General features: G+C 36.8%; 3 protein-coding genes across 8 annotated transcripts; 2 read left to right on the top strand and 1 right to left on the bottom strand.

Annotated features, from left to right (window-relative positions):
- Positions 1-154: 154 nt before the first annotated feature.
- LOC122050276 lies at positions 155-2614 on the top strand. Of its 4 annotated transcripts, none has more exons than XM_042611203.1 (6): positions 155-379; positions 452-552; positions 708-780; positions 1350-1401; positions 1504-1573; positions 2337-2614. In XM_042611203.1, exons 1-6 carry the CDS (start codon positions 175-177, stop codon positions 2418-2420), a joined length of 585 nt encoding a protein of 194 aa, XP_042467137.1. In that variant the 5' UTR covers positions 155-174; the 3' UTR covers positions 2421-2614. The 4 variants fall into 4 exon arrangements, with proteins under 4 accessions (XP_042467137.1, XP_042467132.1, XP_042467146.1 ...); XM_042611198.1 differs by having other exon boundaries at positions 699-780; XM_042611212.1 differs by having other exon boundaries at positions 156-337.
- Positions 2615-3268: 654 nt separating this feature from the next.
- On the bottom strand, positions 3269-12385 carry LOC122050247 (probable mitochondrial-processing peptidase subunit beta, mitochondrial). 2 transcript variants are annotated; one of them, XM_042611179.1, is made up of 10 exons: positions 11662-12385; positions 10567-10731; positions 10306-10443; positions 10056-10207; positions 9861-9969; positions 7844-7942; positions 4850-4915; positions 4623-4730; positions 3987-4039; positions 3269-3608 (listed from the first exon to the last, which is right to left on the bottom strand). In XM_042611179.1, exons 1-10 carry the CDS (start codon positions 12310-12312, stop codon positions 3581-3583), a joined length of 1569 nt encoding a protein of 522 aa, XP_042467113.1. In that variant the 5' UTR covers positions 12313-12385; the 3' UTR covers positions 3269-3580. The 2 variants fall into 2 exon arrangements, with proteins under 2 accessions (XP_042467113.1, XP_042467106.1); XM_042611172.1 differs by lacking the exon at positions 3269-3608 and having other exon boundaries at positions 3730-4039.
- Positions 12386-12497: 112 nt separating this feature from the next.
- On the top strand, positions 12498-16070 carry LOC122050262. Of its 2 annotated transcripts, none has more exons than XM_042611189.1 (6): positions 12498-12733; positions 12816-12876; positions 12958-13326; positions 14471-14811; positions 14881-15098; positions 15735-16070. In XM_042611189.1, exons 1-5 carry the CDS (start codon positions 12608-12610, stop codon positions 15094-15096), a joined length of 1113 nt encoding a protein of 370 aa, XP_042467123.1. In that variant the 5' UTR covers positions 12498-12607; the 3' UTR covers positions 15097-15098; positions 15735-16070. The 2 variants fall into 2 exon arrangements, with proteins under 2 accessions (XP_042467123.1, XP_042467117.1); XM_042611183.1 differs by having other exon boundaries at positions 12500-12733; positions 15696-16070.
- Positions 16071-17441: the final 1371 nt, after the last annotated feature.

The following is a 17441-nucleotide window of genomic DNA, read 5'->3' as shown; positions in this document are numbered from 1 at the left end:
GCTTGTGGCTTGAAAACAAGTTAAATTAACAACAAAATCAATTTAAGGGGAAGAAAAAAGTAAAATAATTTTATGATGCATTTTTATTAATTTTTTCAAAATTATTTATTTATTTATTTTACCCTTCGGTTTTCATCCAAGCAAGCAAATACACTATAAATAAATTATTTGTGGATGAATAATTTGTTGCAAAACGTTATAATCCCTTTTTGGAGCCCGATGAGACGGAGCCAAACCCAATCCAGAGCACGGCGAGGACGTCGTCGTGGTGTCGCCGCCGAGCCCTCGTCGGTCGCCAGCGCTGAGCGGAAGACGATAGTGAAGGAGCGAGAAGAAGGTGAACAATGGATTCTCCGATTCGGCATTTGGAGATTGCTAGGTTTCCCTTTGTAGTTTGTTTTTTTTTTCCTGCACTCTGTATGGGGTGTTATCGAACTAGGGTTCCGTCCAGGATCGACGGAGATGGAGGCGGCCGGCGAGGAGGAGCAAGACGGGCTCTCGATCCACTCGGCCGGCCAGGGGCCGCCTTCCTCCGTTTCCTCCTTGCCTAAGGTTGGTAGTTTTCCGCTCTTCCTTCTTCCTTTTGTCGTCTCTGTACTTGTTTCTTTCCATGCTTATTTTTCCATGTCGCTGTATGATACTTTTGATGCACTTGTAAATTACTGTCCTTGTATGTTTATTTTATGTTAATTTTCTAGTTCCATCAGGAGCAATCGCAAGTTGAAGTGGAATTGAGGCTTTTAGAAGCTCTAGAAATCTATCCTCCTTCTCGATTACAGGGTGAGTTTCATTATCTTATGCTTTGTGGTCATAAAGTTCTAATTTTTCTCACATTTAGAACGTTGTGTTCTGTGACAATCTTTGTTGCCACTAAATCAATAAAAGCTGAAACGATTTGAACTTCTTGCTCTAGTTTGGAAATTAGTGTTTTGATTCTGGATTGAAGATAGGAGGGTGAGTAGAAATCATCGCAGCTATTGCTGGTCTCATTAGGAGAACATTACTAGTTAAAGCACAATGATCCCTGATAACCTGCTAAAATAATTAAATTGATTAACTTAATATTCTGCATCTACTTTGAAAGGCGCAAACTATCTTAATTGTACAGGTGTTCATCTTTTTAACGATCTTCAGTACGTATAGTATAACTGATGATTGTTCAAATTTAGTCTGATAATTTATTTCACTGATAGATTGATGATACTCAAAGTTACTCCATCCCGATTAATATTGTTACTCTGCATCAAAATAGCTAATTAATCACTGCCAATCTCTTAAGTTCCTGTTATATAATGAATATGTAATTTTGACATGTATGATTATTAATATGAGTTGGCCATTAACTGTAGGCATCCACCGTCATTTTGTTCTTTACGGACTGATGGAATATCTGCGGAAGAGGTTAGGTTAATTTATTATAGTGGTACTAAAGAATTTTGTGCAAGAATTTCAAACTGAATACAAAATATTTTGAAACATAAACCTTGTTGTCAATTCTTGCAGCTTTGATAGACAATTCACAGCAGAGGAGGTATTGCAGTTGTTGGATCGTTTTTATAATCTAGAAGCAATGGTGAGATGAAGCCCTTCTAATTATTTTTCTTTTCATTAGTATTCTTTTTTTTTTAAAAAAAAAGATTGATGTGGGAAGATGAAAAAGTTTATTATTTCTCACTTTCACCGTTTGCAGTAGCATGCGATGCAGATGTCAAAAAGGGCAATATTTTGTTGCATTTGTTGTATTATTGTCAAGGTTAATCTGTACATGCTTGCTTAGCATCTGTAGCTCCTGTTACATTTATTGATCCTTTGTTCTCCTATGGAGATTGGATAGAATCTGAAGCATAGTCATGGTGTGCAAGTACTGGGTGTTAGGCTCAGAAATCCAATTGTGTTAACTTAATATGACCAAAGACTGCAATGCAAATTTTGAGCAAAATAAGACAGTGACTTGAATTTGGTAGGGCAAGTTCAATGTAGAGAGTGTCATGCATGGGAAACCTAAAACATCAACTACCTAAAGAAACAATAAGCTGACTACAAAGTCAATGAGCAATCTCCCCCAACATTGTGGCCTCACTATATTGAGCTCATTCTAAACACCATGTCGTGTTAGAATGTTCGAATTATGTTTCATTTGCTCTCCCTTTACTTCTCACACCTTAAACTCTTGTTGCTTCTCAAACTAATTATTTTCTCTTTTTAGCATATTCATACATTTTAACATGTTCTTTCATAGATTTGCTAGTTAGCTATTTGTTGGTTACTGAAGTCAATCAGGCTATAAATCAATATTTATAGTGTTGAAGTACTAACATTTGGATGTTCTCTACCAGAAACCAGAAGAGGAGGAAGCAGAGATTTTAAACAAAGAGGATGATTTTTCATTACCACAGAGTTTCTTCGACAAGGATGAATGACTTGTTCCATTTTGAAATCTGGTTTGCTCCTGCAATGCCATTGCCAACTGCTTTTTTTATAGCATGGGAAGGAGGGATTGTTCCATCGAATAAGTTATTTTCCTTTTGTTTTTGTTGCCATTTCGTGATCAAATCCAAGATTTTTAGTAGTAGAAAGGTTTAAATTAAACTGACACTGAAGTTACTAATGTTTACTCTTACTGGTGACTATTTATTAGTTTATGACAATTATGGACGGAATCTTGTTTGGTTGGCCACCCGAATTCCCACTGAAAGATCTGAGCTTTATCTTTGGGGCTGAGTGCAATCCTAGAACCGGAGTTGTTGGTTGTTGCTGACATCGAGCTCGTACAAGGGGAGGTGGGAGGTGGGTGAGGTCCGGCATGATGCAGGAGCATTTGAAATTAGAGTAGAGCATGTCAAGGTCAGGGAGCTTGTCAATGAACCTGTTTCATGTTTTCGTCGGCTTTGCTAGGAGATTGCATTGAGGTTGACGGAGGCCGCCACCGGTATATTTCGTTTATTGGGCAACCCTTTGCGGTAGATTTCTGAGATTGCAATCAACTAAAAATCTTAATTTTTTTTATGATGATAATCTAACCTATAGCCTTCCCCAGAGCAAATCCAGGATCTATCCAGGATCCAGGTGCCGCCTCAGGTTCCGGTAATGCTCTTGGAATCAGAGGTGATGGTTGTCTTGAATAGTTGGATCACCAAAATAATATCGACATCTCTTGGCGTTGGAGGATAGCAAAGAGATGCCAATTATATTTTTGACCGTGCATGTTGGAAATTACGCGCGAAATGTTATAAACAGGAATAGCAAACTGTTCTGAAGCACGAACCAGTAGCAAATTAATCGCCAAAATCGGGAAGATAATTTTCTTAATAGCTTGATCTAGATGTTACATCCATTTCAGAGGGGGAAAAAGAACACATACAATAGCAAGGCACCAGATTATTGTCCAAACGCTGTCACGTATAGCTGAGTTGTTACTCGAATGATAGAATTACCGCACAGAAACAAGCTTCGAATCCCCTAGAGTCATTCCCTCAGGAAATAAATTCCTCCTATTTAGGAAGTTGCTTGATTTATCATCCTTCCACATGCCTTGGAGCAGGCCATGGTGCGCAAGCATGATCACTTTTTGCCACACGGATTATTGTCCAAATGGTATGTTTTTTTTCCTGAAAGAGCAGTTATTAAAGATGACAGTTGGCATGAAACCCATGCACAAAGCACAAGCAATCTAATACATCTTTCCAATGAAATAATCAAACACGCAAAATTAGGAACTTGGAATATATATTTTATCGGCACTAAAACGAATACCTATTGTCTCTGGCATTCATTATTTAAACTGGGAATGTTTACAGCAAATGTGTGTACATGTAAAGTAAAGCAAAATCTTTTTCAGATGTGTAAATTTTCATAGTGTTTCATGATCACTAGGAAGAATGAGAAGGGCGGGGAAAAATCGAAAACCGAGAATGTAAACAATAATAATAATAAAAAAAAAGAGAAGGCAGAATCAATATCGAAGCAAGTAGGTGCGGCGTCTGAACCAGTTATAATCTGGGAGGCCTTGGATCGGTCCCATGGCTGCAATTGCGACGTCCTGCAAAGTCCAGGAAGAAGGTTTCAGCTGAAGAATATATATTTTATTCAAGCCGGGTTAATTTAGATGCCAAGACGTGTATCAGTTTTGATATCATTATAGTGAGAAAAAAATCGAGCAATTTAACCAAATGAATCATTCTTATGTTAGGCTCAAAGAACAGATTCAAACAGATTAATATTAAGTAATTACTTTTTCATAAACCTTTTTATGGCCATATTAAATTCACAGGACTAGCTAATTTACTCTTAATCGATTATTTGTGGAATAAATGACCATTATGTTTAGTATATTCAGAATATAAATTCCAACAATAATTATTCATTCTACCATCTAGTTAACTCCTTTGCTCCCTCAGCCTAAGTAATAATTTTTTAAGACTTGTTGAGTTTTAGCATCTGGACCAAAGACATAATGCAAACATTACACACCCGATAGACCCACTGGTTGATCCGATAAGTTAGCAAGAGGATTCTAGAGACAAACTGATTTGTCTCTTACTAATTTAAGATCTTCTCATTTATGTATTTACCATAGAGCAAGTATTAGTGGGTATTAGTGGATGAGAAAATTATCACTTAACCTGATCAAAAATAAAGCGATTCGCCACGCGTTTAATGGTGCTTGCATCAACAGCATCTATCCTTGCAAAAAGCTCAGTAACTGGAATTCTTCGACCATATGTGAGCAACTGTCACAATGGAAAATAATACAGAAGTAAAAATTATGAAATCAATATGATTGAATCTACCTGCTGTTGGAAAAAGTAACTGAAAATGAGCAAATTCCTCTGATAAAAAAATCCCTTACCTGTCGGCCGATGTCCTCAGCAACAGAGCTGGTACCATCGATGTGAAGTTGAAGAGAAGATTTTAACTGCATAAATCACATATTAGTTGTTTCTTTCTGATATTTTCTGCTTAAAATTATATCAAATAGGAAGAATCTGTATTTCTTGATACCTACCCGCGCAATTAGGAATCAACTAAAATGAGAAATGGCAATTACAAAATTTAGCAAATTACTAGAATTAAATGGTTCTGCTGCAAGGTACCAACTAGAGGCCTTGCAAGTTGTTACTAAGGTCTTGTGTTTAAATCAGAAACCCAAATTTACCATTTGAGTGGATTTTTTTTCTTGTTAAACTTTAAATAAATAGATAAAGATGATTTCAAAATATACCGACATTTACTAGCTTTTTCAAAATACACCACAAGGTTTGATTAATATTAAAATGCCGCTAAGGTTTTTATTGTGTTGTCAAAATGTCTCCGAATTGAGGGTAATATAATCCTTAAACAGGGGACAACACATCCAACTCTCCAGCATCAAAATACCTTTGAGGTGTGGATGATTATAATAGAGGATTCCTATCATATCATAAGTTCACATTCTAAAAAATTTGCATTTCTCCACATCCAAAAAAACTAATAGGATTCTAGGATTATTCCTAGAGGTGAATATTTTTATGCATACTTCTTCAGGTTTATCTATATCCTATTCATCGTGTAAGAATAATACACACTGGCTAAGAATCCCCTGGTGCTACATCATAGTTACACGGAGAAACTTCGAGTGTAAATAATAATAATCATATACATATGGAATGACAACAAAGGAATCCTAATCCTTGAGTTTTATTTATAATATTTCTATTTCTTGGCAATCAAAATCCAAGATCTACAAACTAGCTCATGTTTTACTAACCAATCACATAAACGATTTTGTTGCAGCTTGTTGCTTTCTTCCACATTTGTATTTTGTCATGTTTTAGTTCTTTACAAGTACACATAATACTAATCTATATTAAGCACTGTTTCTTTTATTACAGCAATAAGGTCACCAATGTGAGCATATCTATGATTACCATCTCCTATAATTCAAATAGACAACAATTCTCAAGCTCCGCTACATTCAAAAATGTTTGAAGTTGAATCATATCATTTCATTGAAATGTTACTTTAATGGAAAGGAAGAAGAAAAAAAAATTGTCAAGAAATACAGAAACTTCAGGTTGTTTTCTCACCCTCAATAGACCATTTAGTTCTACATCCCCATCCTTGCAAATTTTCATGTAAGTATTTTCGACGCGGCTAGTGAAATAAATGATATGGTCATAGTTTCTGATACTCCAGCAATTTCTTAAAATATTTGAGTAGATTTTGTAAGTACCCCATGGTAGTTTTGATGTGATTAACCAAGTTAGGTTAGATCTTGTTGTGTTTTGATCCATGTCTCTAAGTGAGCAGGAACTTAGGAGCACAAGAAGTCGAGCAAAAGACACAGCTAGCGAGAAAGAGTCGACTGACTCAATGAGTCCGAGGGACGAGGTGCTGCAGAAGAGTATGCTGACGGACGAGAAGGGAGCGTGCAACGTTTACGAGGGATGAGAAGTCAAAGCGGAAGATTGCTCGAGGAGAAGATCGGAAGATGGGTTCGGGTGAGCCCAATTCCGACTGGTCAAGATCACCCAAGCGACCGAAAAAGGCACCGGATGAGTCAACCAAAGCTGATCTGACTGATCAGGGCGCCCGAACCAGCTGGACGATGCCCAGACCACCAGGTTGCCCGAAAAGACGCCTCAACGCTGTGGATCAACTTTTGGATACACGTCAGCAACGGTCCGAGCGCTCGGAGAGGGTCCGGGCACCCAAAGATGGATAAAACCTTATCACTTCGCGTGGAGATAGAGTTTTGTCACGCTGGGGGCGCCCGGATCATGCTACGTCAACAAACGGTTAAATTCAACCGTGAGCTATAAATAGAGCCCTGATCTTCTCTATTTCGGATAGCACACTTTGTACCTCGAAATCTATTGAATTTTTCATTTTCGAGCTTTATTTTCATGTACAAGGATTCTCCGCCTCCGACGTTTTGTTCGAGAAGGAGATCTTCATAGTGAGCCGACTTTCCTTGGAGTAGCAATCTTCTGATTGCAAACCAAGTAAATTGTTTATCTCGTACTCCTTTTAATTATATTATCTTTTTCTTTAAGTGTGTAATTGTTTAAAACTCGATAGTTTGAGAAAGGTATTTGTTGTTGTTATTGTGCAAGACAATTTACCCCCATCTTGCTGCCCGCAAGGGACCTTCAGGTTTAACAACAAATATCCAATATTCAAAAATCCTTTCTTGAGCCCATATGTGTTTTTGTTGGTCCTACTATAAGAGGCATGCCCAAAAATGTATACCCATATTTTTCCACCACAACATGCATACCATGTCATTGCTCGTCACCCTGCTTCTATTTGACTGTTTGTGATCCATGTGGGTTCGACTGCTTTAAAAGTGTATTTGCCAAAACAAATATGATTGCCACAACATAAAATTCCTTCATTCTTCCTCTATGTTGTTTACAAAATTTGGTTCTTTTGGGGTTATAGTGGATGGTAATTTCTTAATTCCAACTCTACTGCAAGACTGGACACGAAAGTTTCTTTTCATTCAGCTTCTTGCAAATGAAAAGCTTCACTAATATGGCGCATTACAGATACATGGCAAAACGTGCATCAATCTTCAATTTATATATAAGAAAATGCATATACATAATGCCCATAATGTTTATCTATAATGATCCTTAATTTGACCATTCTCAAATGCCAAAATACTGTAATTTAATCTCAAGTATCGTTGGCAAAAATTTAGTCCTTTTTTTTTTTGCACCAGAAAAGGAAAATTTTCACCAGAAGCTAAATAAACATGTCAAAACAACAAATGTCCTGATAGCATGAAAAATACTTTATAAAACAATTATCTCTTGTTTCGAATGATTAGAATAAAACACAGCAGATGTGGATGATCTACCTGATTGCGAGCACGAGTAACATCAGCTTCTGAAACCCTATAGGAGAGCTTGCTAATCTCATACATAATTGCATAGGCCAAATCGTCCAAACAATCAGGCTGCTCAAAAATGTGAAACCCAGTTTAGCTACAAAGTCAGCTCTGACAAGTACAGAAAAGATAGTCGGGTCTTACAGGTAATCACCATTTTATTCCTTGTATTTAAGCAATCAAAAGTATAAGCCATACATATTGCAAAATTTCAGAAAAAGTTCAACAGACAAGACAACCAAAACCTATGACATTAAAATATATATACAATGCCAGGGAATATGAACAGAACTTGAAAGTCCATATTTTTCCTGAATGAGGGCTGTACATCTAATCATAGGTACAAAATATTTACACCATCACAATTTATGTGGAAATAATTAGGCTTGGATAAAAATTAATTATCCTCATTCCTGTATATTGTCAGGTAAACTTGCAATGTTTCCATGTGATCATTATTTATGATATAGTTTGAAAACTAACTTTTCACAGGAATGAAAACACTAGCCAATATGTTACACAATAATAACAATTCTGTAACATCCAGGAGGCTGGAACAGAGCAAATTGTTGCAGGTTCCCCACTGTATGATCTGACAGTAAGTGTGAATATCAACATAGAACTTTAACTAAACTATCATATGCCTCAATGTCACATAAGCACCTACAGATGCCTGAGTGTCTCACTAACTAGATAACAGAATAGAACCTCCAGAAGCTGACTGCATTAGAGCAACCATTTTCTGAAGAGTCCAAGGGCTACTCATCTGCTTAGTTCTAACCATATATCAGATTCAACTAATCCAAGAGCAAATATGTTAACTGATTACAGGTCTCATCAAAGTTCCCTAACCTGGGTCATTAGTGGGATTCAATCGCCTATATTCCCATATGAATCAGAATAAACCCAAGACAATTTTATTAAATTGGTAGATTTCTTATATATTCACCCAATTGGATAACTTGGTGCATCAAGAACCTACTATTAGTACCTTGGGTTCCAGAATAGATCATGTATAATGCAAAATATCCATGCATTGTGAGAATATTTCCAGTTAGACAACCCAATCAAATTCAAGAAACCGAGTCCTCCCACCCCCCACCCCCCCTTGAACAACAATGGCCCATTCATATTTCAGCTTAACTATTTCAAATATATTATTGCTAGGATAACAAGTGAAGAAACAAAGTAGGTGCTTGTGCAGCAACTACAGGAGAAAATACTGCCTCATGAGGTTCCAACTTAATCCTTGTTTGCGGAAGATAGTGAAGTCAAAGATGTACACATACAGTCAAGAATAAAGATTCAATGCGACAGAATTTTAGGCATCATCACTAATAGGTCCCCAAGAACTTCCCAAATTAACAATTTGCATAAATACTTTATTTTCCATATTATACCAATACAAATGTGTATATGGCTTAACAGTTCATCAGTAGGTATAAAGTGTAACTTGCCATGCATATTTATTGTCCGTGTAACTCTCTTAAGATACCGTTGTTTCCACCAGATCTTTGGCCTTGTATAATATCTTATTCTTCTCTCTTTTCTGAAATTTATTTAGCCAAAACAAACATCTACAAATAGCAAGACAGTCACTTGCCCAATCTTTATAAACTCTAATGTGCATCTATCAAAACCTTGCTTTGACAATATAAAACAACACAAAAATTTTTTTTTGTCAAACTTTTGTTAATATTTAGTGTTTATAACATTTTGAAAATTGAAATAAAAGGCCATTCATAGAGGAAAAAAACTCTCTAAATCAGAACTGGTACTGCTTCAAATCCTTCAGTTAAAAAACACTTGAAAAGATAGTCAACATAGTTAACGATATGTAAATTATGAAATTTAAATTTTTTAGTCATTGATAACAAGAGACATGTAAAAAAAGTTGATCATAAGCTAAAATGGCGAATCATGGTTGACGATGCAACAAAAAAAATATCATAATAGATTAAAATTTGATGGTAGATGAATTATAAACCTTAGCAACAGCATAAACGCCAAAGAGACCAGTATCTTTGTAGTTTGTATTAAAAGCCATCATGCTTTCAGCAATATCATTGATAGCAATCCTTTGGGCCAACTCTGAACTGCATAAAATTGCAGTAAGCAATCAGCACAAACTGAAGCATAAAACTCAAATAGAATAGCATTGAACCAAAGGTTAGAAATTCACCCCATGTGCTTTCCACCACAAGTATTCTTATTCCAAGAACCTAACATAGATTGCATAACCATTAAAGCAATGGAGTCTGGATCTGTCCAAGATGCCCCGTTAAATGCAACCGCAAATTTTGCAAGTGGAATATCATCATCTATTATCCTAACCTGGAAGTGAGATAATTGAATAATTAAGAAAAAAAATCAACTAATGACTAGTGAATAGAAGAGGATAATATCTAATATCTTAAATTGAACTTTCCCACCTCAGAGCCAGTGAAGATAGCTGGTTCCTTCTCAATCAACTGGGCCGCTGTGGTAGGATTACTTGACAGTTTCATGAACAACTTTTTGACCTGCTCAACTATATCCTCGTGCTTAATAGCACCAGCAGCTGAGATAACCTACATATAGACAGAAACATCTGCTGCTCATTAAATGTAAATTCAGCCAACACATGGATTTGGCCAATACAATGATCATAAAAATAGTGATATTAATTTAGTCTGGCCTAATGAAGAACAAACCATTCTTGGGCCAGTGTAATGAGATGAGATGTAGTTCTTAAGGTGCTCTTTAGTAATTGTCTTAATGTTTTTGACAGGTCCAAGGATTGTTCTTCCCAGTGAAGTGTATTGGAAGGCAGTCGCATGCAAATGGTCAAAAATAACTTCTTCAGTTTGTCCCTCCACCTAGATGAAAATAACAGAAAATTAATTATTATAAGGAGCAACATTCAATAATATTCAAAGGTTTCATTGACGATATCTATGAAAAAAAATTATTAAAACAAAGACTTGAAGAGAGAGACATTAAAATGAAACAATATGAGAACTTCAGCTAGCATTTGGCAGTTGTAAATTATGGTAAAAAGAGAATTGAAACAACATTTTTCTTACAGAAAGGAACAAAGAAAACCCAAAAAAATACTTATAGAACATTTGATAATAATATGATTCTGCAACAGCTATTAGAACATTACAAGCATAAAGAGATGATCAAAATACACACACACACACACACACACACACTTTATTGAGGACACAGACAGAAAGACTTGCTTCAGTTTTAGATATATAATTCACACTAATTGCAAAGTTACATATGGGAAATCGGAAATAACTTATTTCAGTTCAAAATACATAAATTCCAACTGACAATATGATATTAAGTTCTGTCCGTTCTTCTCAAAATTTCCTAATAGTCCTAGACATGCTGTGCTTGATACTGCCTAGCTGTCTAACTGCCACATTTTTGGTAGGTCAACTTATTAAAAGTGTTTTATCATACGAAGTCATTCGTATTTTAAAATGATAACAATAGTAAAGAAAAACAAGAATATAGAATTTGAAAAAGCTATGTAATTTAATCAGGTTCAAGGATGATACAAATTATCAACTCAGACCAACAACATTTGATAATTTTTTCTTCTATCATCCTAACAGAAATTGACCAAATTAGTTATGAAGTAATATATACCAAACTAGAAAAGTTATTTCACCATAATTTAGATTTTCTAATATAAGTAACAAAGAACCATAAATAACTTTGGTGTCGATACTATGCAAAAGTGTGTTTTTTTTACCACAGAGCAGGTAAAAGACGCTAGGTTTTGGCTATACCTCTTCCATCTCTCTGAGAATAACATTCCGCTCCCTCTCAATTTGTTTCTCATGAAAGCGTGAATTCTGCAGTATGTCCGCAAGGATTTCAAGCGCCTTGGGTACATCCGTATCCAACACCTTCGCATAATAGGTTGTCTGCTCCCTAGTAGTGTAAGCATTCAGATGCCCGCCCATGTTCTCAATCTCCTCCTCCAGCTGCCGCACCGTCCGAGACTCGGTGCCCTTGAAGATCATATGCTCCAGGAAATGGGCAGTTCCGTTCGTGTCCTCCGTCTCAAATCGGCTTCCAGCATCGATCCACACCCCGACGGTAGCGGTACGAGCGGCGAGTGTGGACTCCGTGGCGATCCGGAGGCCGTTGGGGAGTGTGGTGACGCGGGTCTCCGGGACAGCGAGGATGGATGTGTGATCGGCGAGAGCAGGGTGTGGCGAGGCGTAACGGAGGAAGCGGGGGTCGGGATCGTCGACGCGCTGGATCTTGGATCTAACGGCTTGTGCGATGCGATCGTAGGACATCACGGGGGGTCTAGCCGGCGAGGAGGAGAGCTCGGCAGCATCGTGGGAAGCGAGAGCCGCGGCAGTGGATGCAGATCGGCCGGACAGGAGGAGAGGACGGCGAGAGAGCGCGAGGAGCTTCCGGATCGCCATTGACACGCCCTAATTTGGATCGGGCCGATTCGCCCCGACTGATTAACAAGTACAACGTCACTGCGAATCTGCCGTGTATCTATAAAAACAGGGGATACGGTACCTGCATTTTTTTTTTTCACTGAATGTGTATTTTTTTTAATTATCATTAAAATGATTAAAAATATAAATTTTAATGCATCCTTCGAGTTGGAGCCCTAATTTGGATGGAGCCGCCCCATTTGCCACCTTTTGATTTCTGGTGACGATAGATAGGAGGTTTTAGGTATTAGAAGAAGAGCTGCTTCTGGAAGCAATGACGACGCTGATGCCGGCCGTTTGCTGTGCTCCCTGCCGCCGCCTTCATCTCTCCGTTCCCTTTCTTTCCACTCGGCATTCGTCCGGCTCCCGTCGCCGAATCCTGCTCACTCCCTGTGCTGCAGTAAGCTCTCTTTTCCGCTGCAACTCGGAGAAACCAAAACCCTCTTAACCCTAGTCTTCCCCGCTCAAACTTTTGCTTGCAGCGTCCACTCGATGTGCTTCGACGGAAGAATTGTAGCTTTCTCTTCATCAACGTACCTAGAGGTAAACTTTGTAGCCTCGTTGATCCATCACTTACAAAAAAAAAATGTGATTTTGACGTCGCTTTGTGTGGATTTCCGCAAGGTCGATCAATTAGGACGAGCAGAGTCTTCGCCTACTTGCCTGATTTAGAGAATTCCAACGATGGGCCGGTCATGGAGGACATTTCCTCCATGGTTGGCAGCGTGAGGGGATCTTCCTCGATCCTGCAGTCTGATTCTTACACACAGGGAAATATCGATTCCCGTCGTGGGAAGTCAGGGTCTGTTTCGTTCTGCGGATTGACTCACCAGATGTTGGAAGAGAGGAAGCTGATTGCTTCTCCATTCAAGGATGGCACAGGAACAATTGTGTGGGTTTTGGGCCCTCTAGCTTTGATATCATCTCTCGTCTTTCCCCAATTTTTTCTCAGCGCATTCATTGAGTCGGTTCTTGGAGATGAGATTCTTGCAGGTATTTATTGCTCTTGGCCGGTACATAACATGGATGATCTTACAATAGGGAATGTTTCGCTAATATAGTTGGGACAAGCTTAATGATGATGATTATGAGGATGAATATTATGATTTTGTTACAGTGCTTATGCTTTAGTTGTACAAAACCTATGATGAAACATAAGAAGTCAAATAAAACCCATGATTAAACTTACAACCGAGATTGTTTTAAAATAATTTTAATGGACTTAAAAACTTTAAATTTGGAAATTTGTAGCAATGTGACCTTAGTTGGAGTCCAACAGTGGGACGAGATCCTCATAGCCTACCCCAAGTAGTTGGGATTGCAGTTTGTTTGTTTGTTGTTACTATTGGTGTATGATTTACAATCAATTAAGTGAGCTTTGATGAATGAAAAAGTAAGAAATATACTAGATCGTAGCACATTTTTTATGATATTGGTAGATACAGAACAGAAAGTTGAATGTGTAAAAGCTATTCTGATAGAAGAAAATTCTGCTAAACATAAGAAACCTAATTAACCTACTTATGACTAATGTTGCATAAGATCAATGACATAGATGTCAAAATCGGCTGATACGATATGGATTGCCCAAGTTGTATCAGTTTTGGTCAAGGCTGATTGATCAAACTGAAGAAATTGATTGTCTCATAAAGATCATTAGAGAAGTTTTAGAAAGAAAATCTCAAGGTTCAAAGAAATTACCTAGTGAGGAGTTAGATTTCATTAGAAATAGATGTAGTGAAAATGGTTGAGAATGATTAAAATTTGGTCGATTCATAAAGTTCTGGGGTTTAGCAAACTTTTAGCCAACCCTTGCTTGAATTCAAGTAAATGTGCACGAGGATCGATTTAGAGAATGTGCACAACAATGTGAGCAATTCGTCTCCACTTTCCTTGAGTTCTTTCTTAAAAATTTCTCAGCGTTGTCACCACTCGAGCTGTCACGAGATTGATAGTTCAATTTTGCTAGTAATTTCTTGGAAAAATTACTGGAGAGTGGAGAATATTTGATAACTAGAAACTCTTCTACTGTTTTCTTCTGTTATGAGTTTCTTGCATTTTATTTTTGTAAACTTTGAACATCTGATGTCTGAATTTTCATCCCGTTTCATCTGGTAACTATAAATTCTCTCCACAGAAATCATCGCATCATTATCTTCAGAGTTCATATTCTATGCTGGGCTTGCTGCATTCTTGTCGATAGCGGATCATGTTCAACTTCCATACCTTGACTTCAGCTCAAAAAGGTGGAGCCTTATAACAGGCCTTAGAGGCTACCTTTCCTTTGCCTTCTTCACAATGGGTTTCAAGGTGTTTGCTCCTCTTCTTGCTGCCTATGTTATATGGCCTGTTATTGGTCTTCCTGCTATAGTCGCAATCACTCCATTTCTATTGGGATGTGCTGCACAATATGCATTTGAGATACACCTAGCAAATTGTAATTCATCTTGTTGGCCTGCATTGCCAATAATCTTTGAGGTATCAACTTAGAATTTTTTTTCCCCCGCTTTTATCTGATGCATTTTTAAAGATGTTCATCCCTAACAGGTATATAGACTATATCAGTTGAACAAGGGAGCACATTTTGTGGAAAGGTTATTGTTCTTAATGAAAGATTCATCAACAAACTCAGCAATGGAACGAAGTAGTGCATTGATTTCCATGCTAGCTGTTTTCCAGATCCTCGGTGTCGTTTGCTTGTGGTCTTTAGCAACTTTTCTTCTAAGACTTTACCCTTCTAGACCAGTCGCCGAGAACTATTGAAGGTCGGTATGCAATTTCGTGTATAATGGTTTTTGCTGCATTACTCAGATTTACATTATAGTCGATGGGATCAGTTAAACTAATTTGCCAAGCCCCTTACAAGTTTTTTACCTTTTTGAAAAATGGATCTTGCTATAAACAATGCAAAGGTGGTAGTTTCTTTTGATTCGATTTCTTAAGGATCCATGGCCAACACATTCACAAGGGGAAAAGGCACATGGTTTACACTAGATTCTTGGTTTGCAGTTCTCATATAAAGAAAAATTTGTGTCCACCTCGATCATTAGTTATGGCCGTGCAAGCAAAATGGTTATGCGGTTCACATTTTGAAACATTTTTGCCGGCTTAGTCAGTCAGATGAGTGTATCCATGCATGTTGGTCTTTCGACATGCCCTAAAAGCTTTTTAGCAAAATAGTTATGGTAGTGCGAGCGAGCAGGGAATCATACCTTAACCTGGCCTAGTATTCGATGCATCATAGTATTTGTAATCCATGATCATCTAAATCTTGCTCTTTGTCTTTTAGTATGCTATGCTGATGCTATTTTGTAAATTTTTACGTGATGATGAAATGGCCTGTATCGACTCGGAAATTACAGATAAGGTAACTAGTTTTTCACGGGCCATGATGACGGTAGGGATCGAAGTCAGAAGCCGTTCCGCCTTAATGTTTTACGAAATCCAACGACGATCACCCAGAAGAGACTCCGAAGCTCAATCTGCGATCGAGATGATATGGTTCTGAACCAAGACTTGAGCACGGTTACCGTCGAATGACGATCCACCCCAGAATTTGAATTGAGCTCATCAGGACTTCTTGTGGATCGCCCGTTGCAGTAATGTACGTTAAAGATTTCTCGTTTGATTATCGTTGACCCTTTCTGATGTCCCTAGGCTTTCTTTTTTGAAGATATGTTATATGTTACTTATTCACTAGAATCACTTGAAAAATGTGAGAATGAACTTCTTCCTTAGTTGTTCATTATAAAAAAAAATCTAACAGACAAGCTTAATAAATTTAATAATATAAATAAACAAAAACATTAAACTCATATTTGTAATGCCCATCGTCCTTGTGATTACAAGTAGCAAATTATTAATATCTTGCATTCTTATGTTTATTTTAGCAATATCCATCCATGTTTTTGCACGCACTCTTTTATTTTATTGTTCATATGGTATTTTAAGAGTGGAATTAATTCTGGTTTTAATTAAGAGACAGCTTAAAGTTAAAGTCAACTTGTTAAGTGTTCAAATAATTAATGGTAGCACTTGAGCATATGTTTTCCACATGATTACTTTCCTGCCCTTGTTCTAATTAGCAATTAATACCAATTTGTAGTATTATTTTGGACGATAAGTATGGATCGACTTGAAATTGCATTATTTTTTATTTAGGTTGTTTAAAATTTTACACTTAAATTTTTTTATTTTTTAAAAAAAAGTCTTCCACGCCAAGATGTATTGTGCTTCTTCAAATAAATTAAATCTTTCTCGACTTTCCTTTCTAGGTCATCTATCACACTCAAAGTCTTAGTTGTGTCGGTTGAATGTATTCATTCAACTACTCCCACTTAGTATAATACACATTACTTGAATATATATATTTCTTGTTCTATGTACGATTCGTATAGTGATTATTATTTTGCACCTTTTCAAGTAAAAATTTAGATAAAAACCTTGGGAAAAAAATAGGAATATTGGAATATTTTTACCACCCAAAAGCAAATTAAGAAATTTTTTGATTAAAAAAATCAAATGTTAGTAGAATGTGAATGTGTTTGCGTGTATTTAGTTGATGATTATCGTCACAGTATAAATAAATAAAATACATTATTGGAATATAACAAGTATTTTCACTAAAATTGATTCATTCAAACATGAATTTTCATTAAAATTTGAATATCAAAGTACTGGTACATGTATTTTCTACACCAGATACACCGAGCCTTTAATGGTCGCTGAGCCGTAAATCCACCCTCCCAAGTAAACAAGGGAATCGATATCGTGGTTTGACTCGACCGGAATATTTATCTGTGGATGTAGTGTGGGTTCCATGCCACGTTCCGCGGATTTCTTGAACTAATTTTTTTTAAAAAAAAAATTTAATACAAATACGCTTGGCTGAAAAAGTTCCAGTAACAAGACCTTGCAGCTGTGATTTTTATAAAATAATCCCTTTTAAAAGAACATGAGCAAAAACAGATGTTTTTTTTATTTATTATTAAAATATATTTTACTTTTTAAAATTATTCTTACTTTTTTATTAATGCTATTATAATAATAATAATAATAATAATAGATTTCATAATTACTGTAATTACATAATTGTAGTAGCTATTATC

The sequence above is a fragment of the Zingiber officinale genome, chromosome 1B (genome assembly GCF_018446385.1).
Source record: "Zingiber officinale cultivar Zhangliang chromosome 1B, Zo_v1.1, whole genome shotgun sequence".
Classification (NCBI taxonomy): domain Eukaryota; kingdom Viridiplantae; phylum Streptophyta; class Magnoliopsida; order Zingiberales; family Zingiberaceae; genus Zingiber; species Zingiber officinale.
Note: the sequence above shows the minus strand (reverse complement) of the source record. Positions and strands in the feature narration are given on the sequence as shown.

Excerpts from the sequence above, each read along its gene's own strand:
- LOC122050276 (XM_042611198.1), top strand. The coding sequence starts at position 175 with ATGAATAATTTGTTGCAAAACGTTATAATCCCTTTTTGGAGCCCGATG. Across the intron at positions 553-698 it reads CCGTTTCCTCCTTGCCTAAG|TTCCATCAGGAGCAATCGCA; the intron begins GTTGGTAGTTTT and ends TTAATTTTCTAG. Across the intron at positions 781-1,349 it reads TCCTCCTTCTCGATTACAGG|GCATCCACCGTCATTTTGTT; the intron begins GTGAGTTTCATT and ends CATTAACTGTAG.
- LOC122050247 (XM_042611172.1), bottom strand. The coding sequence starts at position 12,312 with ATGGCGATCCGGAAGCTCCTCGCGCTCTCTCGCCGTCCTCTCCTCCTG. Across the intron at positions 10,444-10,566 it reads ATTACACTGGCCCAAGAATG|GTTATCTCAGCTGCTGGTGC; the intron begins GTTTGTTCTTCA and ends GTCTATATGTAG. Across the intron at positions 9,970-10,055 it reads TGTGGTGGAAAGCACATGGG|TTCAGAGTTGGCCCAAAGGA; the intron begins GTGAATTTCTAA and ends AATTTTATGCAG.
- LOC122050262 (XM_042611189.1), top strand. The coding sequence starts at position 12,608 with ATGACGACGCTGATGCCGGCCGTTTGCTGTGCTCCCTGCCGCCGCCTT. Across the intron at positions 12,877-12,957 it reads CTTCATCAACGTACCTAGAG|GTCGATCAATTAGGACGAGC; the intron begins GTAAACTTTGTA and ends GATTTCCGCAAG. Across the intron at positions 13,327-14,470 it reads TGGAGATGAGATTCTTGCAG|AAATCATCGCATCATTATCT; the intron begins GTATTTATTGCT and ends TTCTCTCCACAG.